A 22,468-nucleotide genomic window follows, 5' to 3' on the forward strand; every position below is an offset into this window, starting at 1 on the left:
GTCCTGGTACAAAAAGTATTTTACAAAATGCAGTGCTCTAAAATTAGGTGCTGAACAACTAGGTTATTTCCTGTAATTGAATAGTAATATTATTATTATGCCTCTAAATATGAGTCCGTGAAAAAAAATCCATGTTTATGACATTGGGGTTACATATCAGTCTTTAACGCAACAACTGATACTTAGGTACCTATTATATTGTTGAACATACTGCTGTGCATAAGACATGGTTCCTCACATCCTCAGTGGGGAAGGAGGAGGGACAATCAAGTAAAAGCACTGTTCGACTTACTTAAGAAAATGATTGGTGATGTGATCAACTGTCAATAGGGTTTCCTTTAGATGGACCTAGGGAGGTCTCTGAGGAGATGGGATTTAAAGTGAGGAGGAAGAAAGCCACGTGAAAATCTGGGTAGGAACATTCTGTGTAGAAGGATCAGCTTAGCTAGTGCAAACATGAAGAACAACTTAGATTTTTCACAGAATAAAATGTATTCACTGGAATATAAAATATACATATAAGTTCTCAGGGTACGGTTTTAACATTTTACTTTGAAATAAAAAAGCACAGCAGAATTTTGCATAGTGTTTACCCAGAGTCCCCAAACTTTAATATTTTGCTACATTTGCTACATATTCTCTCTGTATGTACATATTACTGTTTTTTTCGGAAACCCTTGTGTGTTCATTTCAAACATAATGCCATTTTACCCCTTAATATTTTAGTGTGTAACTCCTAAGAAAAAATATATTGTCTTAAAGAGCTACCTTAAAATGATAAAATCAGGAAATTACCATTGATACAATGTATAGGCCTTATTCAAAAATTTCCAGTTATCCTGCTAATGTTCTTTATAACAAAAAGCAAATATTCTGGTCCACGATCCAGTCTGGGATCACACACAGTATTTAGTTCCCATGTCTGTGTAGTGTCCTTCAATGTAGAACAGTTCATCAATCTGGAATAGTCTTTCTTTGTCTTTCATGCCCTTGACACTTTGGAAGTATCTCTTTTGTAGAATGTCCTTCATTAACGAACTGAGAAGTTTCCTCATGATTAGATTCATGTTACCAGTTTTTGGCTGGAATGCCACAGAATGATATAGCTGTACCTCATATTAGAGGGTACATGATACAGATTTATCCCATTGCTAGTGATGTTAGCTTTGATTACTTAAGGAAAGTGTTTTTTGCCAAGTTTCTCCTTTGTAAAGTTACTCCCTCCTTCTTTGTAATTAATACATATTTTTGGGGGGGAGTGCTCTGAGACTGTGTAAATAACCGTTTTCCCATCAGACTTTTATTCACTGGTATTAGAATCCATTAATTCTTTCCTGAAATAATTATTGTGGCACATTTATAATCAGACTTCTTTGCTAAGGAAAAGCTAATATATGAGATATGAGGATAAGACTCTAAGCTCTCTTCCTCACTGAGTCCCTGGGGCATTTGCTGTTGTCATTTGACTCATTTATGCTACTTTGCGGTTGGGGAAGACAAATTCCTATCTCTGTGGATAAACCCTGACCCAGGGACAAAGAGGCACAACTTGCCTGAGTCCTTAGTCTCTGAACCACACAAGCCCCAGAGGTGCCCTGTTCTCTTTGTGGGCTGAACAGGTCTCTGGGCAGGTGGGCAGCTTGTGGTCAGCACAGCAACCATCTTTATCATTGAACCAGCCCTGAAAATCTGGAAACTTTTGTCTGTACAAAAAACTTTAGAACTACTCAGAATCTTAAAGATCATGACCCAGAGTGTGCAGTGATAAATTCAAGAGCACACAGTTTCTGGTGCATTTGGCTGTTATCAAAGCCCTGCTTACAGTCTCCTGGGGGTGAAAGAAAGGGATTGCTTTCTATCTTCTTATTTTTCTTTAGGTTGCACATGTTCGGCCCCAGGGGGGATATCTGCTATTTAGATTTGCCTTCTCCACTAGAGGTGGTTAGCTGTTCTCTGTGTTTTGGCTTTTTTCAAGGGAAATGGGCAACTTTTCTACTCTGGCTCTCAGTGTAAGACATAAATATTAAACAATTAAAAACTTGAGCAATTATTCAACATAGATGTAGTGCAGAGTCACTAGAGAGACCTCTATGAGTAAAGGTTTAGCATTTATCATAACATTGGTTTATTCTTTATGATAATTTACTTTAATGGTGTTTTTCTCAATTATAAGAACCCAGGTCTTTCTTCTGAGCTGTTAGTGAAAACAGCTATTTGTACCAGATAACAATATAGGAAAATGTATATACACAGAAAACAATGTTACTGGTAGCATTACTAGCCAGGTGAATAGGAAGGAACAATTTTGTTAGCTTGCTAAAATGTACATGAAGATGGATTTGATTTTTTTAAATGTACTTAAGATAGTTGGCTTGTTTGTGTTTCATACTTGGGTGCAGCTACTGCTCTCTGGAGACATGGAGATATTTAGTTGATACTGACTTTTTCCAGGGGACTTGCAGGATTTCTTGAATTTTTGGCCTTAGGATATGTTTTTCTTTTATAAATTCCTTTCTTCTCTTTCATGTACATCTTGCTTTCTGGCTCAAGTATTAGATAATTGTTTAATGATTTCTTAGCAGAATCCTTTTTAAAAAATTGCCACTATTTTCTTAATATTTAACCACTGTTAAATATTAAATATTGGTACCTTTTGTCACACAGTTTGCCACTGAATGTGTGCACATGAATGCACTTAATCAAGAGCAGTTGTGTTGTTTCTTTTGCTTTCTTCACTGGTAACAGTGTTTATTATAGCCCTCTAAAATTTCTTGAGATGTAATTTACATACTGTACAATTCACCCATTTACATTGCATAATTCAGTGGTTTTTAGTATATTTTTAGAATTATGCAGCCATCACCATAATCAATTTCATAACATTTTCATCACCTCGAAAAGAATATCCCATACCCTTTAAGTATCAATTCCCAATTCCTTCATCACCCCCCCACCATCCCAGCAGTAAACAACTGGTAATCTGCTTCCTGTGTTTATAGATTTTCCTGTTCTGGACATATGATGTAAATGGAATCTAGTAATATGTGCTCTTTTGTGACTGGCTTCTTTGACCTAGCTTAATGTTTTAAAGATTCATTGATGTTCTCCCACATACCAGCACAATGTTGTAGCATGTATAAGTACTTCATTTCTTCTTATAGCTAAGTAATATTCCATTGTATGGACATACTGAAGTTAGTTTGCTTTTTTTTTTTTTTTTTTTACAGTTAAGTGTTTTATGTCCTGAGAATTGGTTTTCTTATATGATGACTCTCCTTCCCCCACCCTACCACCTCTCTTAACTGTAAGGAATTTGGGGTTGTAGTCTTGCCAAAACCTGTTCATTGAAAGCTTTCTTCTTAGAGTTAGGTTTTGTTTTTTTTTTAAACCCAAGTTCCCAACCTTCTTTTAGATGTACCCGAAGTCTTACCTTTGCCTTTCGACGGTGTTAAAATAGATAGTAGCCACTAATATGCATTATTAGAATTCTTCCACTTTTTAGGACATTTCCCTCTATTCCCCTGTCTCCGGGGAGAGGGTAGATTTTTGTCAAGACTGTATCTTTTAATAGTTTAACTTGAACTACTGGATAAGTTAACTGTACATGATTAAATATACATTTAGTTATATTGGCATGGCTAACATATCCCTTGGCAACCACCTTTTTCTGAATTTGAGTACTCTTACATACCTCATCTAAGTGGAATCATGAAATATTTGTCCTTTTGTGACTGGCTTGTTTCACTTAGCAAAATGTCCTCAAGGTTCATCCACATTGTAGCATTTGTCAGAATTTCCTTCTGTTTTTTTTTTTCTTTTTTTAAAATTTATTTATTTTATTTATTTTATTTTTGGCTGCATTGGGTCTTTGTTGCTGCGTGCAGGCTTTTCCCTGGTTTTGGCGAGCAGGGTCTACTCATCGTTGTGGTGCGTGGGCTTCTCATTGTGGTGGCTTCTCTTGTTGCAAAGCACGGGCTCTAGGCGCACGGGCTTCAGTAGTTGTGGCATGTGGGCTCAGTAGCTGTGGCTTGCAGGCTCAGTAGTTGTGGCGCATGGGCTTAGTTGCTCTGCAGCACGTGGGATCTTCCCGGACCAGGGCTTGAACCCGTGTCCCCTGCATTGGCAGGCGGATTCTTAACCACTGTGCCACCAGGGAAACCCCTTCCTTCCTTTTTAAGACTGAATAATATTACATTGTATGTATATGCCACATTCATTCATCAGTGGACACTTAGGTTGATTCTACCCTTTGGCTATTGTGAGTAAAGCTGCTATGAACGTGAACATGGGTGTACAAGTATCTCTTCAAGACCCTACTTTCAAATTCTCTTGGATACATATACCCACAAGTGGAATTGCAGGATCATATAATTTTTTTTTCCTTAAAAAATTTTTTTTTTAATTTTATATTGGGCTACAGTTGACTTATAATGTTGTGTTAGTTTCAGGTGTACAGCAAAGTGCTTCAGTTATACCTATACATGTATCTATTCTTTTCAAATTCTTTCCCATTTAGGTTATTACAGAATATTGAGCAGAGTTCCCTGTGCTGTAAGGATCATATAGTTCTATTTTTAATTTTTGGGGAAATTGCCATACTGTTTTCCACAGTGGCTACACTATTGTACATTCCCATGAAACAGTGTACAAAGGCTTTAGTTTCTCTACATCTTTGCCAACACTTATTTTCTCTTCTCTCTCTCTCTCTCTCTTTCTCTGTCTCTCACTCGTACCCATTGTAATGGGTGCCACATTGCCCTCATGATTAGTGATGTTGAGAATATTTTCATCTGCTTATTGACCATTTTTATATCATATTTGGAGAAATGTCTATTCAGGTCCCTTGCCCATTTTTTAATCTGGTTGTTTGTTTTGTTAGAGAGTTGTAGAATTCCGTTATGTATTCTCAGTGTTACTCCCTTATCAAATGTAGAATGTGTAAATATTCTTTGGGTTGCCTTTTTACTCTGTTCATGTCTTTTGATACACCAGTTTAAAGTCTAATTTTTTCCTTTTCTTGCCTGAGTCTTTGGTGTCATATCCAAGAAATCATTACCAAATTCAGTGTCATGAAGCTTTTGCTCTATATTTTCTTCTAAGGGTTGTATAGTTTTAGCTCTTGTCTTTAGGTCTTTAATCCACAATTTAGAATTCAATTAAGAAAAACTGGAGAGTCACTGAATAAAACTATTTCTTCTTGCTTCCTTGCTCTCTTGTTTGCTGCCCTTTTGGTCATCGGTCAGAATCTAGTATTAAAAATGGTATGTAATAACACCTTCAGGGGCTTCCCTAGTGGTGCAGTGGTTAAGAATCCGCCTGCCAATGCAGGGGACATGGGTTCGATCCCTGGTCCGGGAAGATCCCACATGTCACGGGGCAGCTAAGCCCGTGTGCCACAACTACTGAGCCTGTGCTCTAGAGCCCGCGAGCCACAACTACTGAGCCCACGTGCTGCAACTACTGAAGCCCACACCTAGAGCCCATGCTCCGCAACAAGAGAAGCCACTGCAATGAGAAGCCCTTGCACCGCAACGAAGAGTAGCCCCTGCTCACCACGACTAGAGAAAGCCCGCGGCCAGCAATGCAGACCCAGTGCAGCCAAAAATAAATTAAAAAAAAAAAATTTATATATATATAAAACCTGCCCGTGTTAAGCTGCTAAATATGACAAATGTTGTACAAGCAGAATTAAATTCTTTTCTATCCTTTGAGATCAATAACTGTAGATATTTGTGTCGTTAGGGACCAGCAGATTGGGTGCACTGGTTGGGAATGTTGGTGCTGTTAGGAACAATGACAGTAATGTTTGGGTAGGTATGTAAGGGATGAAGTTGGTAGAATTATAGTTGTGTAGGACTTAAGTATTATTTTTACACTATATTTTTTTTAAAGGATTTGGACGTGGCAGAGGGAGAGGGGCAGGAAGATTCTCAACCCAAGGCATGGGGTAAGTCTTAGCCATCCTATTTTTGAAGTTATTACCTTCTCTAGTTTTAAAGAGGCAATACTGAAAAAGCGAAATAACACAAATAAAATTGTATTGCAGTAGGCCTTAGAGCAGTTCTCTAGCCTTGGCTTTATCGACATTTTGGATTGGATAATAGTTTGTTGAGGTGGTGGGGTTCCCTTTACATTGTAGGATGTTTAGCAACATCCCTGGCCTCTCCCTACTAGATGCCAGTAGCACCCCTTCTCAAGTTGTGACAATCAAAAATGTCTCCAGACATCGCCACATGTTCCCTGGGAGGGAGGTGCACAGCCACCCCAGTTGAAAACCATTGCTTAAGAGTTATGTTGGTAAATCCAGCAATTGTCTTTGAATGGTAAGTAAATGCAATGTTTTTGTTTTGTTTTGTTTTTTATGAAAAGCAATCATTTTTATCTTGAATTGTAATAGTGAAGGATGAGTATATTGTTATTAAATAGATGGTATGATCGGTTATTTATTCATTATTTCTGGTTCTTTCACTTTTTGCTGTTATCCAAAACATTAGCTCCCCCCGATCTTTATAAAAAGTTTTTAAGCTTCTTATAGAGACCATAAGTAGATGACAGTCAAGAAAGGAAAAGTCCTTTGTTTCTCCATATCTCCAGGGCAGCACTGTTGGGGGTCACTGCCTTCAGGTGGCGACTCCTGCCATCTCTGTTTTCTGCCTGAGCTCCCTGTGGACAAAGGAAGGATGAAAACACAGGGAGCAAACTGGCTGGAACATATGAACGTATGTGCCCAACCCAGTAGCTTTAAACGATTTTGTGGATTTTGCTGTCTACTTTAAAAAATACTCTTGTGGTACTTTTTGTCAGTGACACCCCAATAATGCTGAAAAATTTTTTTTTGAATTCTGTTGTGAAAATTTTAGCAGTGCTGTTTAATTTGGCTCTAGTTAGACATCTGAATCATGGGTATTGAGGATTTTAATTTAAAAAGAGGCACTGAACAAAACGTTTTCTTTTTATTTACATCCATCTAAACAAAAAGAATCATATACTTCTATTGTAAAAGGGTCAAATCCAAAATTGGATTCTGACTTTGGAAGAAAAGACCTCTTGCCTACTTAAGTCTAGGCTTAGTTGGGAGGGGGTGGGTGGGTTTTTCATTGGAGCCATTACCCTGCCTAGAACTATTATAGGTCTCCACACTTGCTTTAGGTTGCAGAGGACAACAATTTAGGGAAGTAGGAGCATCATACAAGAGTGTATGGAAGGTTCTAGGCAACCTCTGCTTTTCAGAAGATCTGCATTCTGATGACGAGAAGAATTGGCTATAATTAAATAGGAGAAGGAGTGTGAAGTTTCTTATAGTGGTTCTTAGAAGGGACGGGGCTTGTTTCGGGGAAGATGATGTACAGTTAATTTTGTGATTTGCCTTTATTCTTTATTTCAAACCCAAGGACATTTAACCCTGCGGACTATTCAGATTCTCCATCTATAGATGGGTATGGGACAAAACCAGTAGTTTGGGAAGCTACTCAGAATGGTGCAGATGAGGGAACTGGTAAGTGTCTGTTCTCACCAGAGAGGTATTTTAATTGTTTGAGCTCTTAACGTACAAAGATGACATCAAAGTGTGCTGGTGGAGAAGAATGAAAAACAGGCAGCTGTCCTACCTCTGAGACTACTCTTAGCTGATTCTTACCTCCAAAGTTTCTCACTTATAAATCTCATTGACGATAAAGTATGTGGTTTACCCCTTTTGCACTCTGAAGAAGAGGCTGTAATAAATCTGTGTAAGGCAGTACAAACCCACACTCAAATCTCAGTGTCAGAGATATATAGAATTTCTTAGTGGAAGACTTGAAACAAAGTATTTACCATTCATAATGGTGAACACAAATTTGGCCAGATAAAGAGGTAGATGATGATAGATGGGTTTAGGGCAACAGTTGCTTTTGCAGATTTTTCTGTGTCCTGCAGTTTTAAGATTATTTCTTTACTGAAATTCACAGGTTAAATACTTGTTAATTGTTAATACTTATTTATTTAATAAAGTTCTTTTAAAGATTTTTTCCTGATAATATATATGAACTGTTGTGATTATATTTATAAAAACATAATTTGACACTTCGTGAATTATAACCCAAAGTATAAAAGTATAGCTCAATAATTAGCTAAAAAAGACAGTGCCACCATCACAGAAGCACAGTGAACTAGAAATCAAATATACTATCGAGAGGACCAATGAAAGTTATAAAAATGGTAATTTGAAAAGACTATAGTATCAATAAAATTGATAAGTTTATTGTGAGACTTATCAAGGGAAACAGAAGAAGCATATAATTTGTTGTAGGAATGAGAAAAGGAATATTGATATTAATTATCTTTATAATCTATTATAATTAATATTATAGCTATTAAAAATCATCAGAAGATACTTTGTCAATAAATTTTTTGCTAACATTTGCAATTACAGATTAATCTCATTCTTCAAAACAACTGTAAAAATTTTAAGTCACAATATTGGAAATCAATTCAGTAAACTAGAAAAAGGCTAATATATCATGGCCATGTTAAGTTTATACATGATATTCAAGTTTAACATTTAAAAAATCAGACGACTCCTAGATATATACCCAAGAGAATGGAAGATACAGGTTCACATAAAAGCCAAATGTCCTTCAGTGGCTGAATGTATAAGAAAAATTATCCAGATTAGTCAGATACATAGAAACAGAAGTAGACTGGTGGCTGTTGGGGGCTGGGAATGTTTGGGAGAAATGGGGAGTGGCTAGGAATGGGTGCCAGATTTTTTTGGAGCGATGAAAATATTCTGGAATATGTAGTTGTGATTGTTGTACACCTTGTGAATATACTGAAAACCAATCAATTCTGTGCCTTAAAAGTGTGGATTTTATGTTATGTGAGTTATATCTCAATAACAAAAATATTATTCACCCCTTTAACAGAATAAAGGAGAAACTCCATATCATTTTAATAAGGAAAAGCATTTGACAAAACCCGACATTCATTCCCAATTTCTACAAAAGTCACAGCAGACCTCACAATTAATAGTGATGTGTAGAATATTTTTCTTTTGTAACAAGATCAAGAGGCTTACTCTCACTACTCTTACTTTTTTTTTTTTAAATAAAGGCAAAAGATTTAGTCGAACTGAAGAGAAACAGGAGGATTACTCTCATTATTTCTATTCACCCCTGTACCAGAGGTCATAACCACTGAAATAAAGATCGAAAAAGAAAAGAAGGGTTGGAAAGGGAGGAAAAAACCTGTTATTTCTGGCAATGATATAAAAGAATCTATAGATAAATTAATGAAATTAATTAGGAAGCTTTAAACAGTGTAGATAGTTGACAGGTAATATTTCTATAAACCATCAACAAAGAGAAAATGGGAAAAAAATTAATGGCCTCAAAAAATATCAGATGCTTATGAAGAAGACTAATGATGTGCAAGATAAGACTTCTAAATGAAAATATAAATTATAAAATCTTACAGTAAAATGTAAAATTGAGTGTTTGAAGAAGCATTAATAAACAGAAGGATATACCATTTATAGTAGTACAGAAACATGAAGCACTTAGGTATAAATCTGACAAAATACGTGCAAGATTTGTATGTTGAAAATTATGCAACACGATGATAAATATCAAAGATGACCCAAAAAGGGAGCAAGATACTCAGTGTTTATGAGTTGGAAGATTCAATATTATTGATATGTTGTTTCTCCCCAGATTGGTATACAGGTTCAGTACAAGTCCATTCAAAATCCTAGCAGATTTTTTGTGTGTCAGTTGTAACTTGATTCTAAAATTTTTATGGAAAAGTATAGGTATGAACATAGCCCAAACAGTTTTGAAAACTAACAGTGTTCAAAGATTCACACTCCTTGATTTCAAGAAGTTACCCTAAAGGTACAGTAGTCAAGACTGGGGAATTGGGAAAAGCACAGACATAGATCAATTATATAATAGCAAATCTAGAAATAAACCCACAGATACAATTGGTTTTGGACAAAGGTTCCAAGGCAATTCAATGGCATACATTATACTGTATATAAAAAATAACCAAAAGTGGATAATAGCTCTACATGTGAAACCTGAAAGCACAACTTCTAAAGAAAATACAGGGCAAATCTTAGCCACCTTGGATTAAGCAAAAATTTCTTACATAGGGCATAATAAACATGAGTCTAAAAGAAAAACATGGTTCTTCAGAAGAGAATAAAAAGAGAATGAAGGAGCAAGGCATAGTTTAGGAGGAAATATTTATTTAAACCTCTATTTGAAAAGGGACTTGTATACAGAATGTGTAAAGAATTATCACAACTCGTTGAGAAGAAAACAAACAGCCTAATAAAATGAGCAATTAAAAATGAACAAAAAATGAAAACTTGTGGAAATGGATGGTGATAATGGTTATATCACATTGTGAATTACTCAATGCCAGTGAACTGTACACTTTAAAAGGTTAGCATGGTAAATTTTATTTACCACATAAACATTATTTTACCACAATACAAACTTGACATAGAACGGTGTACACATTCTGTATCTATGTCAGTTTTTTTGCTATTATATTTTACTGGAATTATGTGAGATGTAAGCATAGGGGGAGACTGGGTGAAGGATAACTTCTTGTGAATGTATAATTATTTCAAAATAAAAAGTTAATGAAAAATGAGCAAATGATTTGAACAGATGCTTCACAAAGGAAGATATATGGATGGCAATAAGCACACAAAAGTGTCCTAATCATCATTGGTCATTGGGGAAATACAAATTAAAACCACAATAGGCTACCACCTTTCATCCATTAAAATAGCTTTAAAAGAAAACTGACAGTTCCAAGTGTTAGTGAAGGTGACGGAGTAACTCGAACCCCTACGTTCCTGGTGTGAAAGCATACATATACTATACAGTCTTACAATCCCAACCCTAGGTTTTTACTGAAGAGGAATGAAAACACCCACACAAAGACCTGCATGTGATGTTTATAGCGGCTTTATTTATAACCGCCACTGATTTTTAAATCAGATGTTTGAAACAGAATATTGAATTAGTCCATTAACTGCTATTTTTCTTTTTTCATATGCCTCCATCTCTTCTTCCTTCTCCTTTTGTCTTTTATCTCTTCCCTCTCATTCCTCTTATTTTCATTTAGAGTAGCAGAATGTGTTCGATGCAAAATACAGTTAAAAGATGTCATCTGATGGAGTGCTGGCTATTTCTCTAGAGGCCTCACAGAATGGTATTGTCTTGTTGATAACACAGAGTTCTGAGTCTAGCCCACAGCCTCATAGGCTCAGAAACTTGACTTTTGACAGGATAATAATCAAATCCATTCCCTAGAGTCAGACTCAAACATTACCCAAAATAGAAAGACTGAAGGATAGTCAAAATGCTAATTTATAAATTTACTAAAAACATACCTTTTAAACAGATTGGAATGTTTTCTTTGACAAGTGGGAAGGGAACTTGGTGAACATGGGAATGAGAACAAGCATAATTGATGCAAATTGAATGTTCAAGATCTGTCTGGCTGTTAAGATTCATAGTTGGACCACAGCAGTCTGTCATAGCATGGATTGCAGTAAGTTTCTTTTTCCTTGGACACACAGCATATACTTAGTTTGATGCTTTCCCTCCTTCGTTTAATTTGCTGACCAATTTCTCTTCTGATGAATACCTTAATTGTTGTGATATGTTAAAACCTTCCATTTTACATTGATCCACAGAACTGGCATCAAATGCTCAAAATGTAGCTCAGAATCTGCCAAACAAAAATTCTTTTGGACTCAAAGGTATGATTTTTTTTTTTTAATTTCTTAGTTAAGAATCTGATAAAATGCTTAAAGTATCTTCCATTTTTATCAAGGCTAGCTAATAAAATTTCATCAGATTAATGTTTGTAAACTATATTTTTACAGCTGCTTGATAAAATAATTATCAGCTTTTGATAATGGAAGTGTTTTTCACATTGGCCTTCAAGGTGACACAGATTTTTGCATCAGTGCTGTCCTTTTTTCTACAACGCTGCCTTATATGTCCTTTTGATAGAGGGCTAACATCAAGTTAAACTGTTAAACTGTTTTAAGCTAAAAATAAATTAATGTCTTTGAATTTTTCTCATATGTTTGATGTGAAGGTCTGTAGGTCTACAATGGGGGGCAAGGTCTTCCTGTAAAATTTTAATATTCCAAAATAAGATTAGGACCTGACTCTGTATTCTTCTGTATCTAAAGTCATGTAGTTTTTAGAGTCCGTGTGTCTAGGGTGGGTCACTGCGACAGCTTGACCCTGGCTGCTGACACGGGACTTCCCCTCTGTTGCTTGACATAACACCTTACCATGTTGGACTTCTGCTTACAATTTCATACGTTGTCTTCTGCCTGCTTTTAAATGTACTCAAGGGGCTTCCCTGGTGGCGCAGTGGTTAAGAATCCACCTGTCAGTGCAGGGGACACGGGTTCGAGCCCTGGTCCGGGAAGATCCCACATGTCGCAGGGCAACTAAGCCCGTGCGTCACAACTACTGAGCCCACGCTCCCTAGAGCCCTAGAGCTGCAACAAGAGAAGCCACCGCAATGAGAAGCCTGCGCACCGCAACGAAGAGTAGCTCTCGCTTGCTGCAACTAGAGAAAGCCCGCGCGCAGTAACGAAGACACAGTGCAGCCAAAAATAAATAAGTAAATTTAAATGTACTCAGCTTCTCATCCTCTTCTACATGTCTAAGTTCGCGTTTTAATTATTTTCATAATACTCCTCTCTAAGTGGTAGGCCAGTCTCTTTACATGTCATGTATAAGAATGTGTGTTTTAAATTAATATCACTGAATTGTACACTTAAAAAATGATTACCGTAGTAAATTTTATAAGTATTTTGCCACAACTTACACCTTTTTGGGGAAAAAAAGGATGTTCTAAACTTTAGGTTAATTTTAATATTTTGTAATTTTTTGTAATGCCTCATCATTGTGTCTCTCCCCTGGAATATCCCTTCTTTTTTTTAAAAAAAAATATATATTTATTCATTCATTTATTTATTTGGCTGCACCAGGTCTTAGTTGCAGCATTCAGGCTCTTAGCTGAGGCATGCGGGATCTAGTTCTCTGACCAGGGCCTCCTGCATTGGGAGCGCAGAGTCTAACCACTGAACCACCAGGGAAGTCCCAAATATCCCTTCTTAAATATCTGTTCAGATATTTTCCAGCCTTCAAGGTTTTTGCTGTGATTCATCTTCCCCGTAAAGTTTCTCTTAGCATTCTAGCTTTCCGTAACTTTTTCATCCTGTAAATTTCCAGTGTATTAATCAGATTCATGTAATTTATATATCATTCAGTAATATACTACCCTGATCACTCCCTACATTTTTACTTGTCTTTTCAGTGAGATATGACTTTGATACCTAGCATCATGCTTTCTTTACATGTAGGCTTTTAACCCAGTATTAGTTGGTTGATGATTGATGATGAAAGGTTCCTAAGGAAAATTCATCATAAATTGTTTCCTGTTGTAATCTTAGTTGCGTTGAAGGTGAAAGTTTTATGAATGATTTTTGAGGCTTTTTCTATTTCTTGACTAGAGTGTTCCTAAATCTGGTTAGAATGAGCCTCAGCTTTTTATAGAATTTGCAGTCTTTAGAGTACTGTCTCCTATGATGAATTTGACAGCATGAACACAGGGTAAGTTGGATGGAGGCGGCACCAAGACCACTGTGTACCGGCCATCTTTGAAATTAGTCCACTTGTAAACTTTTAACACTATGCATGTACTTAAACAAAAGTCTGGAAGGAAATATATTAAAAGGTTGGAGAATATGTATTAGTACTTAAGAAAGGCACTAGTTAATACTTAAGAAAGGAAGATGATAGTGAAGTATAGGTGGATGGCTTGCCTTGGATTCATTTAGCTTTGCGTACAGTGTGCTAAGAGGCCTGTGCAGAGGTCTAGAGATGCAGGTTCCAGTACTGATTTCTGACTGGGACTAATTGCACCTTGTGTTTCTTCCCTTAAACTATTATGTTTTTCTGCTTTCGTTTATGAAAATATTTTAATTCAAAGAGATGTTTTGGGGGCACATAAATTGATAGTTGTTTTGTGACATTTCTGGAGAAATTATGGAAACCATTTAAAGATATGATAAATTAGCCAAAACAAAGGATCAGATTGTCAGTTCAGATATTGAAACCTGGGACTTCCCTGCTGGAACAGTGGTTAAGAATCCGCCTGCCAATGCAGGGGACACAGGTTCGAGCCCTAGTCCGGGAAGATCCCACATGCCGCGGAGCAACTAAGCCTGTGCACCACAACTACTGAGCCTGTGCTCTAGAGTCCGCGAGCCACAACTGCTGAGCCTGCATGCCACAACTACTGAAGCCCGTGCGCCTAGAGCCCGTGCTCCGCAACAAGAGAAGACACTGCAATGAGAAGCCCATGCACTGCAATGAAGAGTAGCCCCCGCTCGCCGCAACTAGAGAAAGCCCACGCACAGCAATGAAGACCCAATGCAGCCAAAAATAAATAAATAAATTTATTCTAAAAAATATTGAAACCTTTATCTATCAAGCTTTACTGTTATTTCAAGGATACATGCAATTGAGAGGGACAGAAGAGCAGGGAGTTCTTCCCTGCAATGCATATTCCCTGTGGTCCACAGTATAGGTGAAGTCTCTAAGTGGTGTGTGTAGGTTTCTCACACACCAGAGAATGTTTTCAGGTTTGAAACATCTCTGTTTTATAACCACAGAGTAGCATATCTTGGGTGGTATTTTACAAGGAGCCATGTTCCATAAATCCATAGATTATACTTTTGTTTGCCATGATCAATCTTTTTTTTTTTAAACTTAGCAATTATTATTCTTTTTTTAATATATTTTTTATACATTATTTTATTATTTTTATTTTTGGCTGCATTGGGTCTTCGTTGCTGCACTCAGGCTTTCCCTAGCTGCAGAGAACGGAGGCCACTGTTTGTTGTGGTGCGCGGGCTTCTCATTGCGGTGCCTTCTCTTGTTGCGGAGCACGGGCTCTCGGCGCACGGGCTTCAGTAGTTGTGGCCCATGGGCTCCAGAGCGCAGGTTCAGCAGTTGTGGCGCATGGGCTTAGTTGCTCCACGGCATGTGGAGTCTTCCTGGACCGGGGCTCGAACCCGTGTCCTCTGCATTAGCAGGCGGATTCCCAACCACTGTGCCACCAGGGAAGTCCTGCCATGATCAATCTTAAATTAGGGACATCCTATTGAAAGCATTCCATAGAAAAGGACTCTTTTCTTAGGTGACACCATCAGTTTAGCTATTAGGTTATTGACATGATTCCAAGGAAGTTAGATCTGTTCATCTGCCCTTTTCCTTCAGGGGTATGCCCTTCCTTTTCCCACACACAAACCTCATTGTAAGGCAGGTGCTCAACTTATTTCTTCCTATTGAAGGAACTGAAAACATTCACAATCCTACTTCCTGATGGTGGTTATAGTTAGTATCTTGGTGTGCTTCCTTTTAAAAGCATTTTATCTGGGTATGTGTTTGCACGTATGCTTTAAAATAATGGGAATATACTTACACAGGATCGCTGAGCACTAATGTTAGCATATCTAAGCTCATATGCTTTTCTTTAAAGCGTTTAATTGTCTTATGTATAAATGATTGTTGTGTAAGAACTGTTTGAGCACATTTTCTGTACCTGCTCATCAGGAGTTAATAGCCACAGACCTTACATGAATAGGACTAATGTTTATCTTTGCTGGAGACCTATTAGGAAACCATACAGTGGAACTAATATAAAAAGCATACTTCTCAGGTCTTTCCTGATGGCACGGTGGTTAAGAATCCGCCTGCCAATGCAGGGGACACATGTTCGATCCCTGGTCCAGGAAGATCCCACATGCCGCAGAGCAACTAACCCCGTGCGCCACAACTACTGAGCCTGCGCTCTAGAGCCCACGAACCACAACTGCTGAGCCCAGGCGCTCTAGGGCCCACGTGCTGCAACTACGGAGCCCGCATGCTCCACAGCAAGAGAAGCCACTGCAATGAGAAGAGTAGCCCCTGCTCACCGCAACAAAGCCTGCGCACAGCAACGAAGACCCAGTACAGCCAAAAAAAAAAAAAAAGAAAAGCCTACTTCTCTAAATTTGATAATCCACCTGAAATGAGGGCCCAAAGCAGAGCTGCCTTATACTGAATTGTGTTCTCTCTTAAATAATATATATCATAAGGAACTCCTCGTTAAACATATTTATTTGTGCTGTGCCATTCTTTCTTTCTTGAGGCAGAATTGCTTGGATATCATCCAAAAGCGATCGGAGACATGGCTTTCGAGCTTTTGTGGATAGTACTTAGCCAAGTTGCGTTTGAAAACATGACTGATTTTCTTGAGATAGATTAAGAGCCTCATATTTCTTGGATTGTAAACTATATTGCTAATGATATATGTGATATATCTTGTGCCGTACACAATAGAGAATCACTTGGAATCAGACATTATTTGACTTTGTGGTGTAAACTGTGATTGTCAACAGGGGCCTGGAAGAATTCTGTGGACGAGTGGACAACGGAAGACTGGACTGAAGATGTAAGTGTTTAGCACCAGATCTGACCATCTTTCTTTTGGATTCTGGTAGGGGCACATGTACTTTGAGGAAAGCTTGAGACACCTACGGCTGTTCTTGGCTCCCTTTCAGACTTCTGTGATTACCATGTTGTTTTTTTTAGCAGATGCTTCTCAGAAGGAAGTTGGTGTTTTCAGGTTTTTGAGAAACTTGATTTTAAAGCAACCGTTTAAAGATGACCAGGTGTTGGGACTTCCCTGGCGGTTCAGTGGTTAAGACTCTGTGCTTCCAATGCAGGGGGCACAGGTTCGATCCCTGGTCAGGGAACTAAGATCCCACATGCCACGTGGTGCGGCCAAAAAAAAAAAAAAAGACCAGGTGTTAAATAGGAGTGACATCATTTTTTCTCTATCTTTGTTTTATTTGGCCTGATAACTAGCTGATGCTATTATCCTGGCCTGTGAATGATACTTCCTCTTTATAACCTTTTTATTAAAGGAGACAGTCTATGTTTTGGGTTTATAGTTGAAATTAACCTGAATAAATCATTCTGGTTCTAGGCCCAACCAATTCCCTTTTCAACTAGACTGACTCTTTTTGTATTCATTTATTCCACAGACATTTTTGAATATACTGTACTAGCTTCTGGGTAGTGTTGATCTCTAGGTTCTGTGTGCAGCATAAGATATCTTAACCATTTTTCTGTTTCACTCTTAAGGCCCAGAACAAAAGTATGTACATGTTAGAGAGTTACAGCTGACACTGGAAGGGAGAGAATAAAGGGTTTACAAGTATTGACCTTCAAAATTGCATAAAGTGACCCAGACTTTGAGAGTTTATTTTTCTTTTTGAGATTATTCCCCCTCTCCCCATTTTGTACTCACAAACATTTTTTAAAAAGAAACAAAACTGCACTTGTGCTTTCTTTCTTTTTAGCACTATTTTATCTGACTTGTTAGGGAATGAGCTGGGTAGGGTATGAAAAAGAAAGATATGCTCATTTGATTGGAATTTTGGAAATTTAGGGTTTTTTATTTTCTTCTGCCACATACTAACCATAAGTCCTTGGGGTATGATGTCAGCGGGCTCTCTGTTACCTGTAATCTGAGGAGACTGAACTAGATGGGTGGCTATTAGAATCAGTGGAGGGATGGTACCAGTGATGATGAGAAGTGAGAGTGAGCAGCCTGTGGACAGCATACCTTATTTCAAACAGAGCTGTCCTACTTTTAAATGTTTTGTGTTACTAGAATTTTTGCTAAGAGTTTGTTGGGAGAAAAAAAAAGGCTTCCAGAGCTAAAAGCTTTATATCTCCTTGCCTGTTGTCTGGGTCAGTAGGCAGGTTAGAAAGTCAATAGGCTGTCAGAGGGCAGATGACCCATATTCAAATTCTAGCTGGGTTGACCTGCTGACCTCGGATGAAGCATCTTTCCTTTCTGAGCCTCCTATTTTTCATCCCTAAAACAAATATCATAATAACTGTCATGCCTAACTGATGGGATTTTTCTGTGCTTCAGATGAGGTCTTATGATGTAAGTCTGCTAACAAGCAGTTCAAATGTACACACACATAGGCGGTAATATTCTGCTGTATGGACCATATTGAATCACAATATAATTACTGAAAAGAATTACAATAGGGAATTTGGGCATCTTCTTTTCTCAGGAAATATCAGAATTACTTCAAAGTTTTCTGACATATACAAAATAATGGTGATTGAAAGGTGAGTAATCTAAAATGCAAATCCTAAATTCCTTCTAGAGCTTAGGAGAAGAAAACTGCGATTTTCTGTACTCTACCAGGTTAGATAGGATTTCAGTGATAAATGTAGTTCTCATTTTCCTTGAACTTACTATTTTCAAGGCTTTAGATCTACTCTATTGTTACTTTTAATAGAATTACTCCTTAATTGCTTCTCTCTTTGTCTTAATTTAATTTGTAAGATTCTTTAAGGCAAAAATGGATTCCTTAGAATTCTTAAGATACTACCTTGGATTAGGGTGCAACATAGCATAAGCCTTTCTTGTTGAAACAGTATAATCAATCAATTCAGCACTTTTTGTTTTTACGGAGAATGAACATCTACTGTCTGCTCTGCCCCTGCCTTAATATCAGTGTCTTAGGAAGTCTAATTTTATGCCGGGTTTCAGAGTTCTGAGACATTTAGTGTTGCTAAGAATTACAATAGTCTTCAAATAGCATTTTCATTAATTTTTCACATTATGTCATTAGATCAACAATATCAGCCTTTAAAAGCCCATGCCCCACTTTGAAAACATAAAAAGAGCCTGCCTTTCAACAATGTCAGTTGAGGTTTCAAGAAATTTTATCCTGTGTGCCTTAAAAGTACCTTGAAACAATATGCGTGAATCTCAAAACAGTTATGTTGAGTCAAAAAAGTCAGACAAAAAGGACTGCATGTTTAAAAATTCCACTTAAAATTCTGGAAAATACAGCCTAATCTGTAGTGACAGAAAACACATCGGTGGTTGCCTGGGGACAAAAGTGAGTGCTCGAGGAATTGATTACACAGGGACAGGAGCAAACTTTTAGGGTAATAGATACGTTCATTGTCTTGATTTGGTGATGGTCTAACGGAATATACATATGACACAACTCATTCAGTTATTCGGTTTGAATATTCGCAGTTTATTGTATGTGTTATACCTCAATAAAATTACTTTGATAAAAACAGTAAGGAAATCTATGACTAGTAAACCTATTACTAATAAAATACTTAAAACCATCTGTGTTTGGGGAAAGAGAACGTCAATTATTTTGCCTTTTCAAACTTTCCTACTCCTTTTTGGTGTTTATAGTAACATTAGTGGTGGTTTTTATTGGTGTTCTCATTTTATATAATGTGAAGTAGGATAGTGAAATGGGGACTTGAACTATGGCACAAGGGTCTGGCTTTACTACTTCACTTTCTTGTTTCGCTGATGTGGAATTATCAATCTAAATTTATCTTCACCATAAGAAAATTATGTGCCATGATCACTTGTATATTTCTTTTCCTTTGACCACCTTTTGGGTGAACTAGAATAAGAGTCCCAGTGACTAAAAATTGTCAGGAATTTGATTCATTTTGATTAAAATAAAGATTAAAATAAGATTAAAATATTTTTAATCCTTTCATTACAGCTTTCTGAAACAAAGGTCTTCACTTCCTCATCTGTTCCAGCAGAGCATCATGTCACACCTGGGCAAAGGTAAACGCTTTCCCCCACCTTCTGTTTTTTATTCAAAGCATAATTGAAATTTCTTGCCTCAGGAGAGTTGTTTTCTTCCTCAGATCTCTTTCTATTTTTTACCCTTTTCTTGGCTCTCTTTCTGTTTTTTCTCTTTTTTGTGTAAGACTTTTATTTTATCCCTAACTTACTTGGTGAGCTGACAGAGCCTCCATCATTTCCTAATTTGTTATGATCACTGATGAAGTAAAATAGCAGTTATGTTTGTGTTAGAATTTGTGACAGAGATAATGTTAAATCTATTTAGTGGTTCTTTTTTTACTTTTGTAAACATACTGTTTTTGACAGATAAACTTAACAGAACTATCCTTTGGTTTCTTCATATAATACCATTTATTTAGATCTTCTCAGGGTAGTACAAACTTCTCATTTTATATGGGTTCTACTAGTTTTAATCTACTAATTTCGTAGATTACAGAAAAGAAAGGAGCTTTTGGGGTAATAGAAACATTGTTAGAATGTGTGCAAAATTGAATTATTGAAAAGCACTTATTTGCATCCTAGTGTTTACAATAACTCTAAAAATCTTTTATTATGGTTTCAAAATGCAGTGATCTAGAAGGATGAGAGCCTTGATATATATGACATCTGAGCATTGAAGGCAGTTTTGAACCCAACATGCTCAATCTCTTGCTAAATGTGATGGTTATAAGACTTCATTATAGGGAAATAAAAATGATCAAAGGTTATGTCTTGCAATATATTTTGTGAATTGCTCAGAATTTCTCCTTAAACGGATATAACTTCTGCATTGTATTTAGTACTCAATGAATTTGATAGGATCATTTTCATTTAAAAAATAAGAAGTGGACCTTTTCAATGGTTATTTTTCAGAAGACAGTGCTGGACTGTTTTTCATGCATATGTCTTATCAATCTTTTGGAATCGAACTTGGTTCTAGTTTTTTTAGTAATGGAACTGTTAAGATGGGTCATATGTAATATAACCACCATGGATTTGTATCCCTAGAATTAGGCTGTCATAAGTTAGAACATTACCTTGGGGTCCAAAATACTAGATCCCATAACTTCAATCTGGTTATGGGAACATGAGAGTTGGTAGTGTATAAGGAGGGAAACTTAGGCCTAGGAACTTTGCTATATATCACAAGTGAGTTTTGAATTATTTGACCTTCCAGAATCTGCCTCACTGGCATGGTGAGAGTTTCCGTTAGGAGAACTGCCTGGGAACTGGCCTTTAAAAAGATTTAATGGAGCAAATTATCATGTTAGGTCATCCTGTGGAGAAATTAGTGGCTCATTTCCATGTCAAGTAGTATATTATTTGGAAGATCATTTCTTCCTCATGCTTTCAGGTTGTAAGACCATGATTCTCAAATTTGGATCTCTGTCTTTCTGGGGACATTATAAGGATTTTAGTTAACAGTATTTGTTAATATATTGTGCATTTTCCCCTAAATATTTAAGAGAGAAATTATATGAGGTTTATATAAATGTAAATGCATTATTGGATAGAATGCAGAACTTATAGGAATATTTATGATAAATGTCAGACTGCTTCAGTGGTCTAGTACGGCTTTGGTCCTCATTCCTCAAAAATATGGATTCACTCGCCTTTAGGAAAGTTTAAGAGAGACTGGTTTCAAGTGATAAAGGGAGCCACATATTCTAAAGGAAACAAGCCAAACTTGAGAGAACTGTTTAAGTGTACTCAGTTGCTCCAGGTTTTCAAATCGGTTGTCATTGTGCCATTTCTGTGGAAACATCTTAATGCACCTTTTCGTTTCTCTTCTCTGCAAAGCCCTGTTTCAGTCTCTGTGGCTTGGTATGCCTTTTTGGGGAGGAGGGGTGTGCAGCGGATGATTGATTCCCTGCTTTTGGCTCCCTTAAACTCCAGTTTCCAAAGGTTTTCGTCACTGGGATTATTTTTAGCATGAACTTACTACTTTATATTGATTCACTTCTCAAATTCATTTTTTTGGTGAGATTTGCTTATGACTCAATTCTTCATTTGCTTTTTTGTCTGCTTAGTGTTGATCTGGTAGCCTTGCTCCAGAAGCCTGTTCCTCACAGTCAAGCCGCAGAAGTCAACTCCTTTGAAACTTCCCAACAGCAGGGCTTTGGCCAAGCCCTTGTCTTCACAAATTCTCAGCACAGCAATCAGATGGCACAGGGCACTGGCATCTCCACTGCCGTCAATCCCTACCCGCCTCAGAGTCTGGTAACTCACTTTTATTTCAGTGTGGGATTTTAAGGAATGTACGCATGAACAAATGTATTCTAGAATGACACATGCCTTATGACTATTTTTTACATATAAAAATTTCTGTACTAGATCTCAGTCCAGAGAACAATGATGTGATCATTTCCAAGCACATATCTGATGATGCCATGTGGAATTCAACTACTGAGTTTTCTGGATGAAGATAAAAATACTTCTTTATGATTAGTTGAATTATGAATTAGTTTAGTCATAATCATTTAGTTAGGCATCCTTCTTACTAATGATTTTTTTTCTTGGATTTTGTTTCAAAGTCTGTCTCTATACTTAAGATGTTAAATTTTCATTTGTTTTCCAGTTTACTTAAATGCTAATGTTTGTGAGTATTGGCTTGCTAATATGCAAGAACAGTTCTTTCTGGGTCTGCCTAGGTTCTTACATTTTTTGCATTTTTATTTCTTATTCCAAAAAATTATGTGGTAGAGGCCCTTAAAAATTTGAATGAGGGGCTTCCCTGGTGGCGCAGTGGTTGAGA

General features: G+C 37.1%; 1 protein-coding gene and 1 non-coding gene across 4 annotated transcripts in view; both read left to right on the forward strand.

The window, feature by feature from the left end:
- The window catches only part of UBAP2 (ubiquitin associated protein 2), a 99,312-nt gene that overhangs the window by 47,546 nt on the left and 29,298 nt on the right, over positions 1-22,468 (forward strand). For all 3 annotated transcript variants that reach the window (XM_007176866.3, XM_007176873.3, XM_007176874.3), the window contains exons 7-12: positions 5,893-5,947; positions 7,392-7,495; positions 11,693-11,758; positions 16,472-16,524; positions 19,646-19,713; positions 21,744-21,933. In XM_007176866.3, the coding sequence (XP_007176928.2) occupies positions 5,893-5,947; positions 7,392-7,495; positions 11,693-11,758; positions 16,472-16,524; positions 19,646-19,713; positions 21,744-21,933 (536 nt within the window). The remainder of the gene's footprint in view (positions 1-5,892; positions 5,948-7,391; positions 7,496-11,692; positions 11,759-16,471; positions 16,525-19,645; positions 19,714-21,743; positions 21,934-22,468) is intronic.
- Positions 22,054-22,134, forward strand: LOC114237035 (small nucleolar RNA SNORD121A). Its single transcript, XR_003622838.1, has one exon. It is a non-coding gene; the product is annotated as a small nucleolar RNA SNORD121A (small nucleolar RNA).

This window comes from Balaenoptera acutorostrata, chromosome 6, assembly GCF_949987535.1.
Source record: "Balaenoptera acutorostrata chromosome 6, mBalAcu1.1, whole genome shotgun sequence".
Lineage (NCBI taxonomy): Eukaryota > Metazoa > Chordata > Mammalia > Artiodactyla > Balaenopteridae > Balaenoptera > Balaenoptera acutorostrata.